General features: G+C 37.3%; 1 protein-coding gene across 2 annotated transcripts in view; it reads right to left on the reverse strand.

Moving 5' to 3' along the window:
- Window positions 1-4,822: 4,822 nt before the first annotated feature.
- LOC131071611 (proteasome activator subunit 4) overlaps window positions 4,823-24,585 on the reverse strand; it is a 200,706-nt gene continuing 180,943 nt past the window's right edge. Inside the window, exons 30-35 of one of the 2 annotated variants that reach the window (XM_058007527.2) lie at window positions 20,040-20,218; window positions 19,036-19,117; window positions 5,971-6,095; window positions 5,752-5,844; window positions 5,500-5,653; window positions 4,823-5,383 (exon numbers count right to left, since the gene is read on the reverse strand). In XM_058007527.2, the coding sequence (XP_057863510.2) occupies window positions 5,342-5,383; window positions 5,500-5,653; window positions 5,752-5,844; window positions 5,971-6,095; window positions 19,036-19,117; window positions 20,040-20,218 (675 nt within the window). In that variant the 3' untranslated portion in view covers window positions 4,823-5,341. The remainder of the gene's footprint in view (window positions 5,384-5,499; window positions 5,654-5,751; window positions 5,845-5,970; window positions 6,096-19,035; window positions 19,118-20,039; window positions 20,219-24,585) is intronic. The other variant, XM_058007535.2, reaches the window with a different exon arrangement.

The raw sequence follows: 24,585 nt of genomic DNA on the forward strand, positions 1-24,585 counted from the left end.
TCTTGCATCACAATTTGTTAGCATCATATGCATCATTTCACATACATCATCACATATAGATACATATATGCATCCATCTTGCATTCACACACGTTAGGAATATCATAAACATAAACATCATAATGATAACCATCATAAATATCCACCATAAAGTCCATAACAAATATCCATGTACATAATACATAATCGTTGCCATAATCATGCCCATCTCATATATTTCAAAAAATGTGTCAAATCATTGTACAGTGGTATCCCTGTAGGGTCAAAAATGGCAGTTTCCATGATCCAACTTGCTACCCTGTGCTCCCATTGATAATTTCGAGCTTTCCCTTCCTAACCTTGGTGGTGGTCGTGGTGCTCTCATGCTAACTGAGCCCCCTGAGACCTCTAATCTGATCCTACCTAACTATGTACTCTGTACATAGCTATGAGCCCTTTGACTCACTAACACTACTTGATAATATAAGTCTCTTCAATACCGTGCCTTGCGGATAGTCTGGTTGGCATCTCTACGGCTTGCAAGTGTATTTGCTAAAATTTGTGTAAGACCTTGGGCTATCACCACCTGCCAAGCTAAATCCCTCTTCCCCCTCAGTTGTGTAGCCTCTGACTATGCCCTAGCCAACTGTGCTTGTACCCTATCTGACTGACCGCATGGCCTCTAACTCATGTACCATCTCCCCTCCCCCCATCTCCTACATCGCCTCCTATATTGCATCCCCCACTACCCTGTAGGCATCCCTGTTTGTTGTGGTCATGCCTACAGTTGTCCATAGACTATCCCTCTCTATCGAAAGGACATCTACCCATCCTCTCCCCATGTCCACCTTCACCTATAGACTCTTCACTTGGGCCCATCCTATATCTAGCTCTACTTGTAGACTCGCGACTCAAGCCCTCTCCTCATCCCTAACCTTGGATAGTGAACCTCTTGTCATTTGCAAGCAGTCATACAGCTCTAGTGTGATAACTGGTGCCCTCAACCTCTCCATAGGCCCCACCCTATCTCCTCCCTCCTCTTGAACCTACACCTGTACTGGAGAACCTACTTGCACTTATCTAGGTACCTGTGGTTGTGCATGTGCTTGTACCTATGGTGGTGCCTACCAGACCCTACCCCTATCTTTATGCCCTCACCTTCGCTACTCCAAATGCCTTTGCCATCGATATATCCCTTCCCACTCCCTCCCTCCATCTCCCCTTTCATGGCCTCCTCATCTCCATCTCCCCCTACAACTTGATCCACGCCATCTTCTCTCTCATCATCATCTAAAACCTCTAGAATTGTGAGCCATACTAGCCTATGTTGTGCCCACTATTCTGCATACGCCTATGTAACCCCGACATCTATAACATCTCCTCACAGATCTCAAGCTATTGGCTCCATCACTAAGGAGTTGGATCATTTTCGCACGGGGTCTATGTGTGTACCCAATTTACCTACCACCTAAGTGATTTATGCATAGATTATCTCCTTCCCCACTACATCATGTCATTCCCCGAACTGCCTCCTCACCTTGTGTGGAAGATACTGGTTGATGACATGGATGGCCTACCCAATCAACCAATAGGTCCTTCATGTATACGACATGCATCCCACAACTTGCATGCCTTATATGGCCTCCAAGTGAAGTCCAACATCTCATCTAGGCATCTCCTCTAGTACCCTACTGCTTCTAATTGTGTGTAGTGTAGAAATCCTTTGTACCAACATGCATAAGGATGCTCCACTATTCTCTATCCTACTCCCACTAGCTTGCATATTGCTATGTGCTCCCAAGCCCAGATGTGCAATTCTGTAACACCTATCTCGAGGCTCTCGTAACCCCAATATGCACACATATGGAGATCATGGTGTAACTGATCCAACTTGCAATAATCCCTTGTATATGTCACTGCATCCATCATAATCTGACATAGAACCCTTGCCCATCCAATAAAAAATCCATGCCTACTCAAATCAGGCGTCACCACTGATAAGCCCTATTACATATAATGTGATTCAACACATCCAGGTCCACATAGCACTCTCTAGTCTCATTGTGGTCTTGTCCATAAAAAATCTATTTGTCAACAATACGACTTGCATATTGTACTTCATCCCCTCTAGTCGACACTCTAAAATCACCCCTCGATTTGAAATCTGCAATATCCTTTAAAAATCCTCCAATGTGATACTAGCTTCCCTTCTTGGCAAGTGGAAGCTACTAATCTTGCTATGCAAATCACATTATGCGATCAAATATGTGGCCACCACTACACCCAATCTAGCTTGCTAGCAATCAACAACTCTTTGTTAGCATCATCGAGTTGGAGTTGCAATCACATTGTCAAAACCCAATGGTCCCTCAACTCAAGTGGTAGAAGCTACTCTTGCATCCATTCACACTCATGTCATTAATCATTCTTCACCTAATTCTCACTTTCCTTATCTTGTGGTAGTTAGGATTTCTCCCTCGCACCACCTTGTCCATTCCTACTCCCTTGTAATTCCCTTTCTTTATCCTTAGTGGAGATGCTAATTCCTAAGCTTAAGCACCAAACAACACAAATGATATTGTCGAGTCGCAAACACTGATTCAACAACACGTGCCAAACGACAGAATGTTCCATCTTACCCTACTACCCAATTCTCCTCGCCTCCCCACTCAACTTGGTGGACGTGCATTCCTACACGTAGACATTGGTCCCTAGTTCGACATATGTGCACCCGCCGCTATCCAGACACCTGTGTCGATCGTAGGGCACAGACGTCGAACCAACGATAAATGTCTCCACCCCCAAAAGTTGTTGTCCCCATAAACTAGCATTTATTGCACTATCTACTAAAAACACGAGGGCTAGGTGACTTACCAATGCTCCTCGCTCAAGTTGTAGTTGGAATTGGCTCTCGTTGTGCCTATGGTAGGGAATATTCACTATCTTTAAGCCTTTTCTCTTCTAGAGCTTCTCCAAATTCTAAATATGAGAGTGCACAAATGAGCCCTAATAGGCCCCCATAGCCTATATATATCCCTATTCTCCTCTCTATCAGTCATGATTCTCTTCACCTTCTTTCTTCCAATGTTCGTACATACTACCTCCTTTTTCCTCCATTTGTTCTTCAAACTAATCCTTCTTTCTCTCCTTCCCCTAATTTTCTTCAAATTTTTCAAAAACTTGCCCTTAAAGCCTTATTTTTTGGCTAAATTTTCAAGGGTACACAACCTTCCTATTTATTGCCACAATATCTGAGGAAGATACCTACATCCCCCTCTAATGTTGGGGCAAACTTTATCTTTGACCCAATGTCATTTCACAATACCGCATCAAAGAGAGGCAAAATGTACGCTTATAATTAATTACTTTTAGTTAATTAATTGTGCTCCCTTAACATGATTAATACCATTAATTATGATTCCCCCCTTATTCTTCTAAAATAATTAATAAAATTATATTTAATTTATTATTGACCCTTTTACATAATTTTTTAATTAATTATGTTCCTAATTTATTCTTCTAAGGTTTAATTTATTTTAATAAATCAAACTTCCACTTTAGACAATACTCAAATAATCCCCTAATCTAGATTAGTTAGTTAATTTTTTATTCGTTAACTAATCCCTTTGATTTCTAATCTCATTAACATTTCTTCCAATTTTTAATTCTTCACACCTACCCAAAGTTCACATGTGACTACCCCTCATAAATGACTTACACGTACAAGTCATTTTCCCACTTCCACATCACCTTTTGACCAAATATTTTATTTGGTGCTTACATATTTGTGAGAAGTGTTCTTCCCAACTTGCCTTTCCCTCCATTTGTCATCTCCCTCCTCTTACGCTTCCACCTTGTCATATTTGTGTCCACTTGTCATCTCCATGTCCTTCCCAAGATGTGCTCACACACCTTGCCCCCTTCTCCATGATAAGTGTTCCTCCCAATGCTTCCACCTTGTAACACATATCACAAGGTTATGAACTCAATCCAACTCACATGCTCTCCTTCAATCTCAACCCTCCATGACACTTTCAATCCTAACAGGCCATTTCTCTTCCAAATATCTATAAATTGGAGCCTCCTCTCTTCACAAATAATCCACTTCATATGCTATCCTCATGCTACTCATTTGATCACTAAACTATCCTTGTGTTATGCTATTTGAGAGATCAATCCACATATAATTCAATCAAGGAGCAAATCAAGTCAGCATGGGTGCATCTACTTCCGTTCAATCCAAGAAGTAATGAGGTAACATACTTACGTTTATATTTCATTTTCATTTTTGAACATTTAGTTAAGCATTTTATTTTCATCATCTTCAGAACTTCTATTTAAAACAACCCCCGTCACTAGTTATACTCTTCATCCTGAATAGTCATTTTGGATCTAGGTTAGGAGAATGATAGCACTAAGAATGTTGATAATCCTCTACTTCAAGGTGGTTGTAATACATGTCCCGCTATTCCAATATTGCACAAGATTAATTTTATGAGGATGGTGATTATATTATTGATGGGTTTTTTCAAATCCTAAGATTTCAATCCACACTTTTTAAGAATAGGTCAAGATTTATCGAACTAATGGAAACAATGTTGTTATATTACTTGAAATTTAAATAGTCACTCCAAAATGATTTATAGCATTGATGAGGTAACTACAAGTTTAATTGACTTTGACACTGTAAGCTGAATCAGAATTCTCAAGCTAAACCAGAATACATAAAAAACAAGTAAACACGCCATTCTCTAGTTATTTTTCATGATTGACATGATACTGGAAAGGTATATTATTTACAAACCAGAATTGCGTTCTATTCAACTAGATTGGTTCTTCCTCGTTACCAAAAAGTCCTGCATTCAAAACCATCAACGTAGTTGAGCCAAATATATCAAAATGATAAAATATGACTCTGAATCTGGTCCACTTGGCTCAATCAGGCAAAGCACCATCAGTCACAGGCAATTAGCTGAATGATGGTGTTGCTCATGTAAGCTTTATTAATCAACAATGTTTGGAATCAAACCAAAATCCATATCTAAAATCAGCATCACAAATTCGTACAGCCAAAAAATGCTGTAGGCTTAATAGCTGTGAGACAATCTTTTGTGCTGAAAATTTAATAAAAAATAATTGCAGATTATAAGAAATACTGCTTAAACATCCTACAGGCTTATTTGTGATCCAAAAACTAAAATCTTCAACAAGAAAATGGAAAACATAATTGTGTTAACTGTAGCTTCATTTCCACTGCTGGAATATGACTTGTATGCTACGCTTATTCTCATAATTATATATTTGTTGACAGTACTTTTGCTTGTTAATATAAATGGGAAGGTCAGTCTACATGCACTTTTCATTATGCAAAATATGACAATGATGATGACGAGTCAGCCAAAACCTGCAAGAAAAGTATAATAATCAATATGCTGTCATTGCTGATGTACAGAATTTGTATGACTGACATGAATGCTTAGACTCGGAAAACCTAATGTATTTTCAATAGACATTTGATACCTCAAGTTGCTCCTCAGTAAACGAATCCTTTTGGAGGGCCCAAGTATCTGCATGGGTTCGCCGGAACTCAGCAATCGTTTTCATAACAGTGGATCTTACTGGTGATGGCTCTCCATTGAAGTGCGCTAATATAGTTATAGTACCAGGAAGCCAACTGCATTTAGTGCAGGCAGGTCTTTCTTAGTCTTCAAATAACATAAAACATACTAATTTCAAGTCAAAGTATTCCATATCTTAAGTTTGAGGGGTCACCTTGGCATGTCATATGGCACTGATAATACCAAAGATGACAAAGCTAACACCATCCCATGCTTGCAAGCCAAAGATGAACCAGCTTTTGAAATCCTGAATAATATTAGCGACCTGATTAATTTTAGAAAACGAACAATGGAGAATATTTTGAACACCAATATGTTCAAAATCCTGATATCAGTGAAGCTTGATAAATTCAAGCATGTATAAAAATATAACCTTGTTTTGCTTCCCTTCTGCAGCAAAAGTGCTTCTTTGAGTGAATTCTCACGAAAAGCCTTGACCAATTTATCATTTCTTCCTCTCATTAACCCCGAAAGCACAGTGGCTGTCTGTTCTCTAACCTGACATTGCCACAAATTAAATTTTAGTTGGATTTACTTTGGGCAGATATTTTGGCATTATACTAGAAAATTCCAGCATTAATAATGCTACACCATCCCTATAGTAATTGACAGGAGTTTGGTCACTATGCTATTAAGATGCACAGGTGAACAACCAGGAAAATTCAGTTGGTAGAGCATAGGACAGGAAATCCTTGTATCATCAATTCAAATCTGGTTCATGGTGTATGCTTTTCATCACAGATAAGTACAAAAATGATTAGTAGACCTTATCTTTATATAAACTATATATAATAATCATCAGTGATTTTATGCATTTGAATCAATAGGGGGTTCATCCAGGTTATTTCAAAGGGTCCTGTAGAAAATCACTACTTTTTATAACTCCAACTAGAGACGAACTTTCTCTATTTTATTCTATTAATACTAACATCTCATAAAGAAAAGGATAAAACTATATCAGATCTGTTAACTTTGCAAGAATATTCGTTAGAAGTGAACCATGATATTTTATTCATATACCAAAACTTCTAACACGTTTTGTAAGATGTTCCATACCATACATATCTGGGGGTTCTGAGATTTTATGTATCTTCATTTCTGTACCTAAATTCACACATTTGAATAACTAAGGGGGCAATTAGTTTGACTATAAATAGCAGATTTGTTGAATATTTTTATCATCTAATATCAATCATTCATGATCATCGGAATCACACCTTATTAATTCCATATTTTGAAACCAGTCAACAAACTTCTTTCTACCATAGAAGCTTGCAACAAAATAAGATTCAAGTATGTGGTCTAGATCCAGTAAAAGTGAAATCTCGAAGGGCAACACATTAATTGTGGGATTGAAATGTACTTAATTAGAAATCAAAGCACATAGATAATATTATTGACTTCTAAATAACCAAGGGCAGAACAGATATTAAAAAAAGTGCACAAGAAAGAAGAAACATGACAAGTATTAAGATAAATATATCAACTATTATAGAATGTCAACTTTGTCCCATGAGTAGAGTATATGATGTTCAACTATTTATAAACAACAGTAGGCTATTTCAGCTGTGTAATGACAAAAAAATGTAAATGGAAAAAACAAATATAATGATATACTCTGAAACTGCCAATGGATGTATTAGAATTTGTGTACTCAAAAGCAGAGATTTTTCATCGTCCCTGGAAATGAGGACATTTTGTTGACTTAGAGATGGGGATGAAATGTCTCCACCCCATTGCCACCGAACATGAAAACCGCGGATGTCCTTAATTTTGGGGTTCTTCTGAGGACATCCTACCATTTAGGACTGCTGTGGGGATGCCCAGGCGTCCTTAGGGTCTATCCATTGTCCCAGTTACATCAGGACACCTTGCAGGCTGATGCCATTTTTAACAGCAAAACCAAAGGAAAAAACACAAAAAATACTGAAGAGGAACGAATGCATTTTGCAATGCTGCAGCATGTGTAATGCACTTTTGCTAGCTCTGCAAAACTGTACAGTTTTCTCTAATTGAGTGGCTTCATTGTGCTCGATTCCATGATGTATTTTTTAATGTATTCATTGTTATATAAATGTGAATCTTGATGGATCTGCATTAGGAGGCTTGTTGGAAATACAAACTCATTTGCAGTGGTTCCTGAATGGAATTGAAGACAGCACAGCACCATTGGGAAGATCAATGGGGTTCACACACCTCCTGAAATTTGCTGCCAGAAAAGGACTGGACAGTCTTTGACATAGCCCTTCCAGCCATTACAGTCAACATGGAAGTAGCAGTAATACCAGCTGCTGCTGCCTTCTCTTTCCAGAACAAAATCACATTGATACCAAATTCCTATAAGTGACTTTTTCTCACATTGTTTGGACAAAAAATTGACAGCAGGGATAAAATATAAAACTTCATTGCCTCTAATAGAACTAATGGCTTCTTGTATATGGACTTACTCTGAGAATATCGGAGATTTGTATCAGCTATATATTGTTAATTTCAGAAAGGATAGTTACATTGCCCCGCTCTTAGGATCGGCTACATAATCTGACACACAAGATCAATATGACAAATTTGTGAACATGAATGTCCAATATAGGAGAATTGACTTAAAACATTATGCATCATGATGAAGCTTGTGTTGGAGTAATTAGGACACTTCATCTAATTATTTATTAGTTAGGTCCTTTAATTACTTTTTCACTTAAGCTAAACTTCGATGCTTTTTCATCTAAAATTTGCTTTTCTATCTTTAGTTCAAGTTGTATTGAGCTTAATTTAGCTCCTCGTGTTTTTTCTTTAGTTCTCCTAGTTTTAGGATTAGGGCATCTCTTGCTTTCTATAAAAACTAGTAAGTTGTTCATTATAATTGTATATACAATAATTTGCCTGTGCAACAATATAGAATTCTCAGGTTGTTATAGAGCATATCATCTTTGCTTGGTCTCTTTTGTGTAACAGCCATTTTTCTTTTAAATGATTCTTGGCTCTTGTGGTTGTATCATCAACTTCTCCTTGGTATCAAATAAAAATTATAAAGTTCCTATCCACATGCTTGAGCGATGCAACCTTGGGTGATCTTTCTGTGCATATTGGGCTCAAATGGAGGTTGCCATCGCATTCGCAATGTCCCAAAACCCTAAGATCAAATGTCATTTCATAAAAATCCAAATACTTGGTCAATTTGGCGGATGGCACAAAAATGGAGCCAAAATCTAAGGGTAACTGAAAAATATGGGCACTTTGACACAAATTGGAGGTTACCATCACACTCAAAGGGCCCAAAAAGCCTAAAATCACTTGTCAATTCGCCAGAACACAAGTTGGGCAGATTTGAGGCAAAAAAAATTGGGTGCACGAAAATCTGTGTTGTATTGTACGGGTCCGTATGACCATACGAGTCCATACCCTAGCACAAATCTGCAAAAATTATTTCAAGCACTCAATTTTCTTTTCGTGTGTTGTCCTCATTTTTGTTTTCAAAAATGAAGGACCATTACATAAAAATTTTGTCAAAAAATGAAAATTTTACTCTATGGCATGCTTCCCGAGGCAAAATTTCGCCTAATCCTTGGACTGGCTTAATCCTCAGTCCATCCTCGAACCACGTTTCAAATTTCATCGCATTTTGGGTTCATTTGCTATGTCTTTCCTTGAATTGCACGTTTTAATGATTTTCTTTGTTTTAGTCTTTGTAGGGAAATTTTTGGCTAATTACAAGTGCACTTTATTGAAAAAAGAACTTGTAACTTACTTTTTATTTCCCCCTTGATGCTTTTTAGCTTTTTAAGTATAAATAGGGATTTTTTGGATAAGTTACAAGTTAATATAAAATTGCATATTTAAAAGTCACTTGTAATTCTTTTGTAAAACCCATATTTTAACATCTTTTGCTTGTAATGGGGATTTTATTCCCCTATTACATGTGTTGGGTTATTAAAACTTGTTGCAGGGATTTTATTTTCCCTTTACAAGTTATTTATAACTTGCATATCTCTCTCCAAAACCCGATTTTGCTTAGAAATGGAATAAAGTGACATTTTAAACTTGCAATTGGATTTGTAAAACCTGATTTTGCCTTGTTGAGAGAAAAGTAACATTTTAAACTTATAATATGGGAATTAAAACCCTATTTTCACCATTACATGTAAAATGAAACTTTTTGTTCTTTTTGAAAAACCTGACCAGCAATATTGGAGGATTTTGTTGAATATTTCCAACGATTTTTGTGGAGAAATTCAAGGAGGAGGAAGGCGTTTTGGATTCCTTTCTATTTTCATGCATTTTCCAACTCTCTTCACTCCATTTGGAAGACATTATCGCTGGTTTTATGGTGTTTTAACAACAAAAACGTTTTAATGCCACGATTTGCCTCATTCAAGTGCCACGAAACTTGTCTTTCCTAAATCGTTTTGGCTTGTCTTGCCTAGGTGTGGAGGTTGGGTGCTTTACTTGACCGATTATTTATGCTTTTAATGGGCATTTTGATACATATGGTGTTTTTTTCAAAAACGTGGCTAGGGTTTGAATCTTCTTCTTTCATCTATAAGAGATTCTTTCTCTTCATGATAGTTGTTAGTTTTGTTTTGCTCTTTCATAAAATCGGTTTTGTGAGAGATTATTTCACTTTCTTCCAAGTTTGTAAAGCAATTTGCAAATTGCATTGTCTTTCCCCATTTTCCCTCTTTACTTGCATTCGGGATTTAAAAACCCAATTGCATGTAAGATGAAAATAGTTGATCTACCCCTTTGGTTGAAAAATCTTAACCATCCTTTGGTGAAATTCCACTTTTCTTTCCAAAATCGGGTTTTTAAAACTTGATTACAAGTAAAAGTTCTTCCCATTTTTCATATGATCAACATGAAAAACTTCTTCAAAAATCCATTCATAACCATCCGCACTAGTTGTTTTTGGCATAAGCTTCATTTCCCTCGTATCAAGATCCCTATTCCCACCATTTCATCCACTCATTTCATACCTTCATTCATTTTTCCCATTTAAAGTCTTCACTTGCAGTCAACCATCCAAAACCCGAAATTGGTCCAAAATGCACTCAAAAAACACTTGTAAATGAGTTTTAAAGGTCCAATTACAAGTGCAAACTTGTAGTTACCCATTACACATATGAAGTTGCATGTTTATTCTCCACAATTGCAAGTTAATGCTCTTGTTTATCCCACACATGTAATGCAGCTTCCAAAACCCGAAATTCACTTGTGAGACCATTTTTAAATCAATTTATCTTTTCCCTTGTCAATCCGGTTTGCACACACGATCTACCAAATCAATGGATTAAGGCATGGGCCTTAGTTTGCAAGCAGATTTCAAGAATGAAGGATGATGCAAAGAAGAGATACAACAACAATTCATGGTTCAGAGCATAGAATGCTTTCAAGACAAAGATGGTCATGACATTAAAAGAGGAAGGCAGCCCTTTCCCTCTTGAAAAGCTAGTACTACCCCAAGCAAGAAGATAAGGATGCAAGTTCCCGTTCCGGTTCAAGATGTCTTTACCAATCCAAAATAATTCAAGTTCTAGCATCTTGGAGCGACATGAAGATCATCACAGACAAAGGATGATGTAGTTAGAGTCGCGTCTTTAGACACATGGAATAGTTTTAGTTATGCATTTGTAATTTTGTTTTGACAAGTTACATGTAAATAAATAACTTTGTAATTGCAAGTTAACTCATTATTTGCACTTTTGTAATTACATGTAAAGCAACTACAAGTTGTGTTCAATTAGGACTATAGTTGAAATAAGTCATAGTTAGTTATTGAATAAGTCTTGGTGGTTGAGAGAATTATGCATTTGTAATTTTGTTTTGACAAGTTACATGTAAAAAAATAACTTTGTAATTGCAAGTTAACTCATTACTTGCAGTTTTGTAATTACATGTAAAGCAACTACAAGTTGTATTCAATTAGTACTATAGTTGGAATAAGTCATAGTTAGTTATTGAATAAGTCTTGGTGGTTGAGAGAATTTCTCAAGTTAGTTGGGATCCTCCCACCTTTTTCTCATGACTCTGTTGACGTGTCTGAAATCGCATCGCTACAAACTCCATACGGCCAACGCAGAATAGAATAAACTCGCTGAATATCCTATCCTCTCTTGAGATAACGAAATCCCTAGTGCTATTTTCTACGTTTTGATCAAAGGGGATAACCTCAAGGTTTCTTTTGTCAGGTCTTGAATGCGGGACTACTCAGTGGTTTGATGTGTTTTGCTGGAAACACAAGGGGGACTTACGGTTTGCAACAAGCTGGTCTGCTGTGATTCTCGAATTACGAAATAAAATCAAAAGGGAAGGGTTCAGGAAGCCTAAGGACAAGGATGATAACAGCTGATGCAGTGGGTAGACAGATTTCGATAAACCAGTTCTTGTTTCGTCAGAGATACCGTCACAACTGGACAAAAATGGTGCAAGCTCCAAGGGATGAAGGATTTTCAGACCGGAGACACCCGTTTTAGGCACCCAATTCTGGCGCAGCCTAAGACGAACACTCGCAGTTGAACTAAGCACAGTTTGGGTTCAGACTAACCATGCACGGTCACCTACAATCAGCAGACCCCTAAAGGTATGAACCAGAAATGCATCAAATACCCCTCCACACTTCACCATTAAAATCCCTGCACTCTAAAATTAACCAGCTGAAAGAAACCATGCAAACAAACCAAAAAAAAGACAACAAACACCATATTTCAATGTTCATATATTTGCTTCAGCTGCCATTACAACAATTTCTACAGCATCTATATGCTATGCCTAAAATCTAACCTATTCTAACTCTAAAATCTAACTATCTAACTGAAATCTCTAACCCTCTAACAATCTCCAATTATCTAACCCTTTACAAAAGAAAAGCCTCTGCCTTTTATAGATATTACAATTTTGAATCGAAGGCTAGGATGGACTACATCCAAGAGTCCTGATCTGCCTTCCAGAAGCTAGCAGCCTTAACCCATGCCGAATTAATTCTCGGTTATCCAACCAGCAACTATCTCAACTACCTGCCACTATTTGGCTTTAATTCAGGTCTATCCAATCTTCTTGGTGGTTGGGAATAGTTATCCACAAAAATATCTTGTGCGGGACCCATAGGCAGTTTACAATAAAGTAGTTTCAGTTTTAAAACTGAATTTCTGGACTTAAATCCAGTTGTGCACTTTCTTGAGAATGCATAAACTTGCGGCATTCAGAGTGTTCTTTGGTCTTTGGTCCTGGTGGTAAACTTCATCTTTGTTCAGTGGCACGGTCCCCAATGTTTGGTTGCTCTCGCGCTCCTGCAGCGCATTCCCACATCTTTTTTCTTTTCCAGTCTTCAACGCCTGGCCTTGATTGAGATCCTTCTTCGATTTGTGTTTCAAGTGTTTCTCTTGGTTCTTTAATGACGTCCTGCGATCAATCAACCAATTTCACTTCATTAAATTAATTTGAAAAATTAATTAATTAATTTAACAAATATTAAATTTAATTACGATGTCTAGCTTGAGAAGCTCTTTGTGAGATGTATCTTGAAAATGCTTCTCCTTTCTATTCGAATGTGAAATCTGATCCTTGGTCGATTTACTTCTGCGTGGTTTTACCTTTGGAGTCTTGGGCGTTTTGAATGGGTTTACGATGTTTTGAAAACTTCTTATAGCGTGATTCTGGATATTTGAAGAGCTCTTGCAAATTTTAAAATCCTAACACTCATGCCTTTCTGGTGAATTTCGGAGAATGGGGGGGGGTGGTTTGCAGACTTTAAACTTCACATCTCCATTTTCTAAATTATGAACTCTACGTTTTAGCGTTTTGTCTAATAAACTTTATGTGTTGCGTTCTTCGGATGAATGGGGATCTATCAATTTCGCATTCCTTATATTTGGGCCTATGCGTCGCAATTCTAGGCACTATGGTAAATTTCAGACCTTGGAGGGGTTTTGGCGATTTTGCAAATTTTTAAACTCTTTAACTTAACTCCCCTGCAATACTCCCTTTTTTAGCGATTTTTGGCACTCACAAGGAAATTGCGAACTTCGGATGTTTCCTGTTTTTTGCCAATTTCAACAAGTTTTAATTTTGCCCTTAGGGTCCGGAATTTGGCCATCTGGGCAATTTCATGATTTTAAAGATAAATTCAGACCTTTCCACGCTTTTGGTAAATCAAGGCATTTTCGGACTTTTCAACGTTTTTGTGAACTTAAAGTGTTTTTGAAGTTTTAAACGCCTTTGGATTTTCAGAGCTTTTCACATTTTTGGCGAACTCTATCATTTTCAGAGCTAAACCACCTTTTTGCAAATTTCGGAGTGTTTGAATGAATTTTAACGCTTTTTGTGATTTCGGCTCCAAGGTCCGAAATTGAGGTTTTAAGTGAATTACGAATTTAAAAACTTCGGACCTCTTAACACCCTTTGCAAATTTGTCATATCTTGAAATTTCGGAGCTAGGGTCCGAAATTGGGGACTTAAGTGAATTTCGGACCTAAAGGCACTTTTTGCAACATTTTAAACTTTTCAACTTTTTGCCCCAGGGTCTGAAATTGGGGGTTTTAAGTGAAATTCGGACCTAAAGACACTTTTTGCAACATAAGTGATTTTCGGACCTTTTGCCAGTTTTTGCAATTTTTTCACTTTTGGCACTTTTTGCAACTTCGGAACTTTTGCAACTTTTTGCAACTTCGGAACTTTTGCAACTTCGGACCTTTTGCAACTTTTGGCAAGGATCATTTTATGGAATATAACATTTAAGTATAAGAATTATACTTTAAGTTATATTCCATATATACTTTCAGGATGTTTGAGAGTGGTTTCGGACCTCCAAAAGTTATATTGCAAATTCTAGTTTTTGGAGGATTCCTCAGTTTTCCAGACTTAGCCAAATTTCAGGATCAGGAAATTCCAGACTTAGCCAAATTTCAGGGTCAGGACATTCCAGACTTCATCCCTCACCAACTTGACCCTTCATATCCCCTTCCTCTTCCGCAAAGACAGAAAAGCACAAACTGGGGGGGTCCCTATCCAAGACGGAGATGGGTGTGCGATTCGCACAACAGACTCCTCTTCTATAAATACTTGGGGGGTCTATTGTAATCTTTATCTTTTGGAAAGCAAGCAAAAAACTCTGCCAAATTTGCAGCAAAAAAGTCTGAGCTTTTATGTGTAAATTGAAGAATTGAAAGGAATAGAAGAAAATTGCTCAAGCTTTGAGTCTTTGTGCAGCAAGTATTTGAGGTTGATATAAATTAGAATAAATATTCTTTTGAGAGGAGCTGTAAGTCTTTGTGCCTGCACTTATTCTTAAAAGAATTTAAGAGCAAATTTTGTGAGAAATAGCTGAGAGTCTTTGAGCTTATATTACTTCCCATTGTTTTATGTAGAAAAGAATATGATATTCCAGTCTTTGAGCTGTTATAATTTGTTCTTGATAGTGTTAGTATAGAAAAGGGTAGATAGAACTTCATATAATCAAGACTTTGAGCTTAATCTTGCTGTCCCGTCTCGAAGGAAGTGACGGAAGTCTTTGAGCTTTCAGGAAACTTCATTTCCTTTCTCTCATTTCATTTCAAAAAGTTGTTGTTTTATGATAAATTGCTATCACTTTTCTGTGAAGAGAAAAGGATATTGGCTTTCTTGAAAAAAGAAGAAAGATTGTTGTCCCATCCCATTTTATGTTTAAAGTTGTAGTTAAATAGGGGGAGCATTCCCTTAATTAGGAGAGTTTTACTCACACACTGTGGTTGAAACCACAATTTTGTATATTTCCCCAAGTGTACAAAATTTTCAACCAACATTGTGAACATTAATTTTTTGTGAAATTTTTCATAGAAAAGAGGCATTGATTTTGGTTTGAAAAAGGGTAAGAATTTTTAAATAAAAAATAGGTTAAATAAAAAAGGACAAAAGGTGTGTACCAAACTATCATGGTAACCTACATGAGCAAATTTGGTGGCTAGACCTAAATTTGGCGGCGTTCTAAAAATAGCAAAAACCATCTTAAGCCTAAAAGCTTGCTTGTGGTCTTTTTGTCATAACTTGAGCATATGAGGTCGAAATCACACAAACGAGATATCGCTAGAAAGCTGGTTCTGGTGCTAATTTGAATCTCTGGGTGTTTTTGCCAAATTCTGCACCAAATTTCTGTACCAAGCCTCCAAAGTCAGCCTTCAATTTTGTGCTTCCGAGGCCATATCTTGCACATCCAAACTTCGTTTTCTGAAAACCAAATATTGTTGGAAAGCTCTCAGTGTGCTCTTTCTTCTTCCAGATTTTGTCCTAGGTACATTTTATTCAGATTTTAATGTTTTCACTGTCTGCTCAACTACTTGGATGTTTTAGCACTTGGGATGGATCTTTTTGTTAGAGAGTGTTTTATTTGATGTACTTTTCATGTGCTGAGATTTTTGGGTCTGATTATTTCTGTTGAGGACATATCATAGGTTTTTTCGTTCATCCTTCAATTTTCTACCTAGTAAAGGGCAATTTTGAGTCTTGGCGATGTGGCATCCTAACACATCTCAGGTGGCTAGATATGTTGCCTTATTTGTATGGAATCAATACTTGAACCAATCACTTCAAGAGGTAAATCAACTTGGAGTAATATCATTGACTATGTTGTAGGTGTGATTTGTCTAGCGTTGATTCTAACACCATGTGTGCTCTATTGGACCTTGAGTGTCCTCGTTCACTTTGGACTCAACTTTGGGTGATGCGTGGAGACCCTCATATCTCTACATTCCTAGAAGATTCTGCATCAGATTGTCTTCTTCCTCTTGCACATGCAGATTTCATACTCTTTGATGATGATACTTTAGAGCTTGAGTATATCACATGTCTTGCATCTTGTAATGGATCAAAGGCCTATCTTCATATTCCTACTCACATTGAGATCCCATCTCAATCATCTTCATCTTCTATTGTTCCTAATGACCTTGGCATTGGCTTATGCATAGCCCCTATTGATTCAGTGCAGCAAGGCATTGTCCTTCCAGACACAACTACTCTGGATTCGTATCTTGCAAACATATCATCATTGTTTGTGGAGTCTCATACTATAGATTTGGAGGATTATCTTGAAGACAGTCATCTTCTCTTTGTAGATAGCCACATCAGTGTTGTCAACTTTTCTTCATCACCCATAAGGCTTGTTCTTCATCAGTTTTTGCAGAGCCCTGATTTGTCACCTCCTACATTGATTGGGCATGTACCTCATTGGTGTATGGCATCAACATCTTTCATGCACACAACAACATTTGAGCAGTTTCCAGAGGCACACAGTATTTGAATTTGGAATCCTAGATCTTCTTGTTTATGGGAGTGGCTTTTCATATCTTCGGTGGATTAGTTTCTTCCAAAGGGCAGAAATGTTGTTTGCATGCAATGGATCTTGTTTTTGTCTTCAAGCGTTCATAATTGTCACATGAGCTACTTCTTCATTAGGGAGATTCCTTTCCTCATTTTCTCTCTTATGGGGGGGATATTCATTGTAGTACTATGACAAAAGCAATCCTTGAGGGGTCACATTGAGTCCTCATTTCCTTCTTTCTCTAGTACATTTATTGTATTTTCTCTCTTTTGGAGAGGAGTTTTCAACCACTAGATTTTTCTCCTTTTCTCCATTTGTGAGAGTTGCATTGGTTTGTACATGAGTGCATGATCAAACCTAGTTGTCGAGGCTCATTCATGCATGCATTTTGCATTCATTATTAGCTCTTTAGCTTATCCCTAAGTTAATCTAAGGGAGCGTGTTGGAGTAATTAGGAGTTAGGACACTTTATCTAACTATTTATTAATTATGGGTAGATTGAAGAGGGTTTTGGTGTGTGGGAAACAAGGGTGAAACCCCAGTGCTGGGGTCGACAAGATTTGTGGAGGAGCACGTTCGGCCTCCTCCACCCAAGTAACCAACCTGCCTTTTTCTTAGTTTTCTCCGCATTTATTTCTCTTTCCTGTTTGGTGGGTTTTCTTTTGGTTCGCACAAGTGGGCGATTGGATAGTTAATGCGTTGTAGCTATTTGGTGGCCTCTGACCATTATGGATGGTGATCCGGCAAGTGAGGCCTTTAATTCGACAAGTGAAGCCAATAAGCATGATGGTGCCCTTGCAAAGGGTGCCAATTCTTTCAAATCCGCCCTCATAGAAAGGTTTCTATGAGTGACTCTGCTAAACTTGACTCCAATATTGTTGCCCTAACTAGAGTTAATGGAGAATCAAGAGGTAAGCAGCATGCCACTACTGTCTCTAGGCTTTGTATTGTTCCAAATCCTAAAATGGTTAACGTTTTGAATCATGAAAAATCTCATTTAAAAAATATTGTTGTTTTTCTTGCGGCCAAGGATGTTGCTAAGTGCTAGGCTCGCAAATTTTTTGATGAATAGCTTAAAATGTCTAGGCTAACAAACTAGGGTTTCAATTTTCTTTCTGTAGAAAGATACAAAAAGGTCTTTTATTATCTTTTTCAATGATGCTAAGACTCAGGCGACACTGGTTGAGAGACAATAGTAAACTATTGGGGGTTGCACGTTTAGGGCCCTCAAGTGGTCACTTGAAGTTGTTTGCGATGAGATTCTAGCACTATCCTATCCAAGATGGATTGTTGTTAAGAATCTATCTCCTCTGCTTTGGAATCTTATCCCTCATATGTTAGAATCTATCGGGAAGGATCTTAGGGTGGATAATACCCAATCCCTTGTTCCCCACATAGATACCAGGAATAATATCCCAATTTCCAACCCTTCCTGAGCATCACCTATTTTCTAGGGATTGGGCTATCAACAAGGTACCCTAGGCCAATAAGATGGATAAGGAACCCATCCAGGGGTTGCGAATTCACACAAGACATCTTCTAACTGCATTTCGGGAGTTTATCCGATGTTTCCAGGGGTCGGAGACAGTATCCTAAATTTTGGGAGGGGCTCCTGTTTTAAGGAGGGGACCTAATTTTGTGGAGGAGGATCTCCTGTTTTGAAGATGGTGAAGAACCCAACATAGCATGCCCACACCAAACCTATCAAGGTTCATTATCACTAAATTCAACAATTGGTTGATCATGAGAAAATCTTTCATTAGCATGCAACTAGGGAGAAAAAAATATAATTACACAACATAGTTTGTTTCAATTTCATTGTGTTATACTTGGGGAGAAACATTCTTTCTTCTAGTATTTAATTCTTTATTGTAAATCTAATGTATATTATCTTTTCTAGAAAAACATCAATGGTATGCTAGGAAATGAAGGCAGATACTTATATATCTGATATGATTCTGATAGTTCATTTTTATCCAGCATGACACTGCTTATTTCCCTTAAATTGTGTACACCGGAATTCATTTTGATAACACATAAAATATAGGCATGGAATCCTAGAACTCACAAAAGGTAAAGCCTGACAGTGGCTGCACTTCTGATTTGCAAAACCTCAATGAAAAAATATTAAATGAATTTTGTAAGATATGAACTCACCTCTACTTGCTCGTCTGTGAGAAGCTTTTGCAGCTGATCCCACACGTGCTCAGTTTCAGAGCTTGACAAAAGGAATATATGCCTGCTCAAAAATTCATTGCAGAACTCTTCTATTTAGATGAATGACATAAACTTATAAAAGGAAAAGTCTTCAAATTTAGTTTATAAGATTACTGTTTTCTCTCAGTTGCATATGAAACTCATAAAGGTGAATGTCAAGTGACACTTGTTTTTAGATCTTCAGAACCTGTTATTATTTTGAGGCCACCATAGTACATGTTTATTGGCATTAATATTGCAACTGAAGTATGATTGAAGATGTTTTTTGACCTTAAATATCTTCCTCCTTTTGCAACATGGTTTTCTTATGAATAAACCATCACTCCACATTCATAATAAAAATTGTCTTGCCATCCAAAATTAAATTTAGTATTCATTCACATCAATTATCATGCATCAAAGATATGTAGCATTGACATTTAAAACTTATTGTACATGACCAAAACTCCTACATTCTAGTAAGAAAGATCACAATAAACATGGATTCTTAAGGACGAAACAAAAATGGTCATGCTGTACAATGTAACTACAGGAGAACTAAACTACTAGTTTAGTTCTCCTGTAGTTACATTGTACAGCATGACCATTTTTGTTTCGTCCTTAAGAATCCATGTTTATTGTGATCTTTCTTACTAGAATGTAGGAGATTTGGTCATGTACAATAAGTTTTAAATGTCAAGACTCAATACTACATATCTTTGATGCATGATAATTGATGTGAATGAATACTAAATTTAATTTTGGATGGCAAGACAATTTTTATTCTGAATGGTGCAATATATACTCTGATGGTATTGGTCAATCTCTGCCAAAGATTCTTAGCTAACAGCTAACCCATCCTATCTATAGACACTTAACTGAGGAAATTCCCTAGTACTGCTTCTATGTAATAATTCAAACTTTTCTATATTTTGACATAGATAGGAAAGGAACAAGTTACAAACCTATACATGAAGGACTGCAGAAACGTTAATGCTGCAATTCTAGTATGCCAACTAGTGTCGTTAGTTGCAGATATAAGCACAGAGACAGCTGATGATACATATGGCTGGGGAACTATCTGCCATTTTAAAAGTTCCATAGCTACTTTTGCTAAATTGGATAGCTCCTTATGCAAAGTCTCCTGTTAATCATTGGAATGTAAAAACTCATAGAATTGTAGGAAATTAATGAAAATGATATTAAGAAGCTACATAATATAAAGAGTAATAAAATGTCAACAGAATGATCCAAATCCTGATAGTCACCACATAATCATCAGGACCAGCCGCTTAAAATATATGTAGCTCTATCATCCAACGATTCCAACCTATTAGTACTGATTATTGTATGCTTTCTTTAGACATTGAATAAAGCTACGGCGAATGGAAACAAATGAACACGCTTTGGGTTAAAGAGAAAACTTAAGGATATTATTTAAGTACAAAACTGAATAAGAAGATTCTATCCGATTGAACAATGCACTTTATAATCTAATCAATAACATTAAATTCTGTTCAGAAACATTTATTATGAACCACATCAAAGTGACATAATTTTTTCATTGAAAAACATCAGGAGACAACTAGGTTGTGTAAGTAACAACTTGGATTTCAAATCTTTGAGATCCAGCATCAAAATGAAAAGTATTACAAATAAAGAGCTTCTAAATATAAGAGACTCCATTAATATATACCAATGGCAAGCCCATACATATTTTAGATACATTAGTTTGCCACTGATTCTACATTGCCAGACTAGAGCAATGTAAATAATAACAGGAATAACACCGAACAAAATAAACACTGATAAATGGATCTTTTCTTAAAGGTGGGGTCTTATTTAATTTTTCAATACAGAGAGTGCCAAAATCAACATAATTTCCCTGACATAGAATTGTTTCCCAAAAGATGATACTTAAGGATATTGGTTACACAACCATAAACAACTGAGCACAGGAATCTACATCACTACCTAATGCTGATACAACCTAACCAGTTGGCTACAACAAAATATTATTAAACCTATCTTACTTCTGAGAAAAGTAGGACCATCTTCTAACAACACTAATAACAAAAGAATTAACTAGGCTAGAAGAAGTTGTACATGGGGGACTAGAAGATGTCCCTGGGGCTTCAAGAAGTGGTGAACCAGAAGACTCAACATAGTCAATCTTGAGCTTCTTTAGTTCTATAAGGAGGCATACACTTCAATTTCCCTCTTCAAAGTGCTTGGCTGCTACAAGTTCACATTGCTAGGAACACCTAACCATTTTGCTGGCTCGTAAACCTTGCCCTTGGCCTGCACCACTTCTCCATCAGCCATCCCCAATTTGTCTTGAACCTCAATAACCTACTTTGCCTATGCCAGGGGGAGTTGGGTCTGCAGGTGCAATTGCTCTTCAAAATGGGCCTGTTGATACTATAACACATGCTTCAAGGCCTCTAACCCCAAAAAGGCATTATCATTTTCCACCTCTACTTTGTGTTGCTTAACATCAATGACTACAGGAGATATTGGTATCAATAAAATGTGTTTGATAATTGCGAACATAATACCTTTTGCATTGGAGAAGTGACCTAAGGAACAGGGAGAGAAGGAAGCCAATGCTCACATGTTTATGAAAGATATTGTGCTGGCCATTTTCAACTGACAAAAGTTCTAGTGAATCCCACATGGCAGCCTTTCTTATACAAAACTCTCTGCACATGAAGCCTCAACAATAAATTGGTAGATATAAGATGGTCCACCCACAACATCTAAAGGACTTACAACCTCATAAATGCCTTATAAAGCTTGGACCATGGGCCCCATGATGTGCAAAAATTGAGTCAACATCCCATATGAATCATCCTAATCAAGGGGTAGAAAAGTCAAGGAGACCCCTTGTCCGGTGTGTAAACTCATAGGATGTACGATTCTTGGTTACAACCTCAATAGCAACCTCTTATATGGCCAATTGCTACTCTATTGGTATAGGTTCCATCTCTGTACTAATAAACACACCCAATTCCAAATCAACTAATTCACAGAGCTGGTTTACCTAGTTTTCAATGTGTTTCCCACCATCACCTATAATGTCATGTCCCCCTGATAAATGTACAAAATGTAAATATACATATTACAAATTTTTTGATCAGATTGCAGCTATTGTTTGAATCAGTTTCCTCTTCATTTTCTACCAATGAATATTATTTCAAATTACTACTGAACTAAATTGTTGGTAACAGAAACTACTATTATTAATTATTAATTTATTAGCAAACATTATTAATAATATTAATCATTAATTTAATGACAAATAATAATAATGTTAATATTAATAACAAGTAGTGATGGTTAATGGTGAAAGACGTGACTTTCAACAGTCTTGCTCCCTCCAAGAGTTGCGACTCACTAGTCATGACTCAGCCGGTAGTATTAATGGAACAATATTGGCATTCCGCACAAGAGAGAGGGATCACGAAAAGAAGTGTGTATACTGACGTGAAGACAAACCAAGATCATACTTCCTGGAACACACAAGCACTAATGCTTGGGCTCTACACAGGAGACCGATGACCCAGGTATGTACCATACACCTCAGTCCAATATGGAAATTAATCTAAAATGGCAGAATAAAGCACGAAATCTGAATCTTCAACACAATCAATAAAATACGATATGTATATGAACAGCCTCCTCTGTGCAGTAATCAACTAATATGAAATATTTTAAATACATTCCATGGTTATATACAGAAATAAGAAACAGAACGCTATATCGGTTGGGTCTGTAGTTTCCTAATATTATGCAATTTTTCGATCAGCTATAACCTCAGTTACCGGGTTCGCCTGTTTTGGGGCCCAAACGCGAACCGGGTCCACGTGGGTCCGTGTTCGCATTGGGTTCGCCCTGGGTCCGGCCAGGGTTCGCCATTTTGACTGTGGGTTCGTCTTGTGTTCGCCAAGGCAAACCCAGGACGAACCCACAATAAAAATGGGGAACCCTGGCCGAACCCAGGCGAACCCATAGGCTGGGCTAGTCAAGTCACCAAAAAGTGACATTTTTATATTAAAACTGTAAACACTATTTTTTTTTGCCTTTTTGGGGCCAAAAACCCTAATCCGCCCTTGCTAATTGGCATTTGGCATTGATCAATGATGAAGTAGCATACTGTTAAATGTATTTAGATTTATAATTTTGTATATTTCCCGATCCCAAACCCGAACCGGTAACTTAGGCTATAACTTTCACAATTCATAAGGAAAAGGGGCATTTATAAACTGAGAAATTAAGACAAGTTATTGTTAATATCGCTAGGTTACCATTACGGCTAGGTTTTCCTCCGTATCCGAGTACAGATTCGACTTGGAATCGGATTCAACCTGGAATCCCTGTGGAATCGAACAGGGTTCCTCTATTTTGTCCTGGAATCGTATCCATTATAGTTTTATGACAGATTCTCATTACAGTTTTATGACAGAGTTTCCGTGCATGTCGCCGTCACTAGGAGAATGATGGGCATTTATGATGGTGTCAGTTATATTCTAGGTATAATCAACATCATGGGGCACATTTAATGTGCTAGTGGGCACTATTTTAGGCTCTTTTAAATTAATTGTACATGGGCATAATGGGTTATTAATTGTCGATTCCCACCTTGTTGCACCTTGAGTGGGGAATCTTTAGGGCAAACCCTAATTAGGGTTTTGCATGTAATCATGGCTTGAGGCCTATATAAGGGGGTGACCCCTTCATTTGTAAATAGGAGAGACTATCGTTAGAGATTGTTGCTAAGAGTTTTTGACGCAAACACTTAATACATTGTTCCATTGTTGGTGTGTTCTTGTGTTGTTTTGCAGCTCGCATGGTCTCATTCTCTTCATAGATTAGATTTGCTTTCATGTTGTTAGATGAACTGGATCTGATAGGATCGCTTGTTGCAAAATTTGTGCTCATACTTTTGGTGTGCAGCTGATTGTTGCATACTCTGCAAAGTTAGCCTGAGCCCACATTATATGTGTATGTTTAACTTCGATTATCAGAAGAGATTGTTTGATTTGATGGTTTCTCTTGATGATTTGAAAATCTTTAACACACCCTCTAAAGATTGCACCGCCTTCATGTAGTTGTGCATTGTTGGCAAAGCGAAGCGTGGTTGGATTTTGCGCAAGTTATCCCGTCTCCTTGTTCATAGGATTAGATTACTTTTAGTCTAGTTTTTCTCTACCCTATTCCTATTTACTTTCTGCATATTTCAAATCCAAAGATCCAAAACTAGAGCTCTTATTGCAAATCATCCGTACAAAAAATCCTTGAGCTTGCATAAGTTTCTTCAACATACGTAAGGCCCCTTGGGTTATCAACAAACCCATCAAACAACTGAGTCACGTCCACGCACTGAAGGAACCTTGGAATTAGTCGTTTGAACTTTAAGCAATCCTAGCATACGGACTAATCTTGATCAAGAGAGGATAAGGTGACCGTTGGTGACTTTATTTTGTGTTAGACACGGTCATAAAAAACATG

This window comes from Cryptomeria japonica, chromosome 1 (genome assembly GCF_030272615.1).
Source record: "Cryptomeria japonica chromosome 1, Sugi_1.0, whole genome shotgun sequence".
In the NCBI taxonomy this organism is placed as follows: domain Eukaryota; kingdom Viridiplantae; phylum Streptophyta; class Pinopsida; order Cupressales; family Cupressaceae; genus Cryptomeria; species Cryptomeria japonica.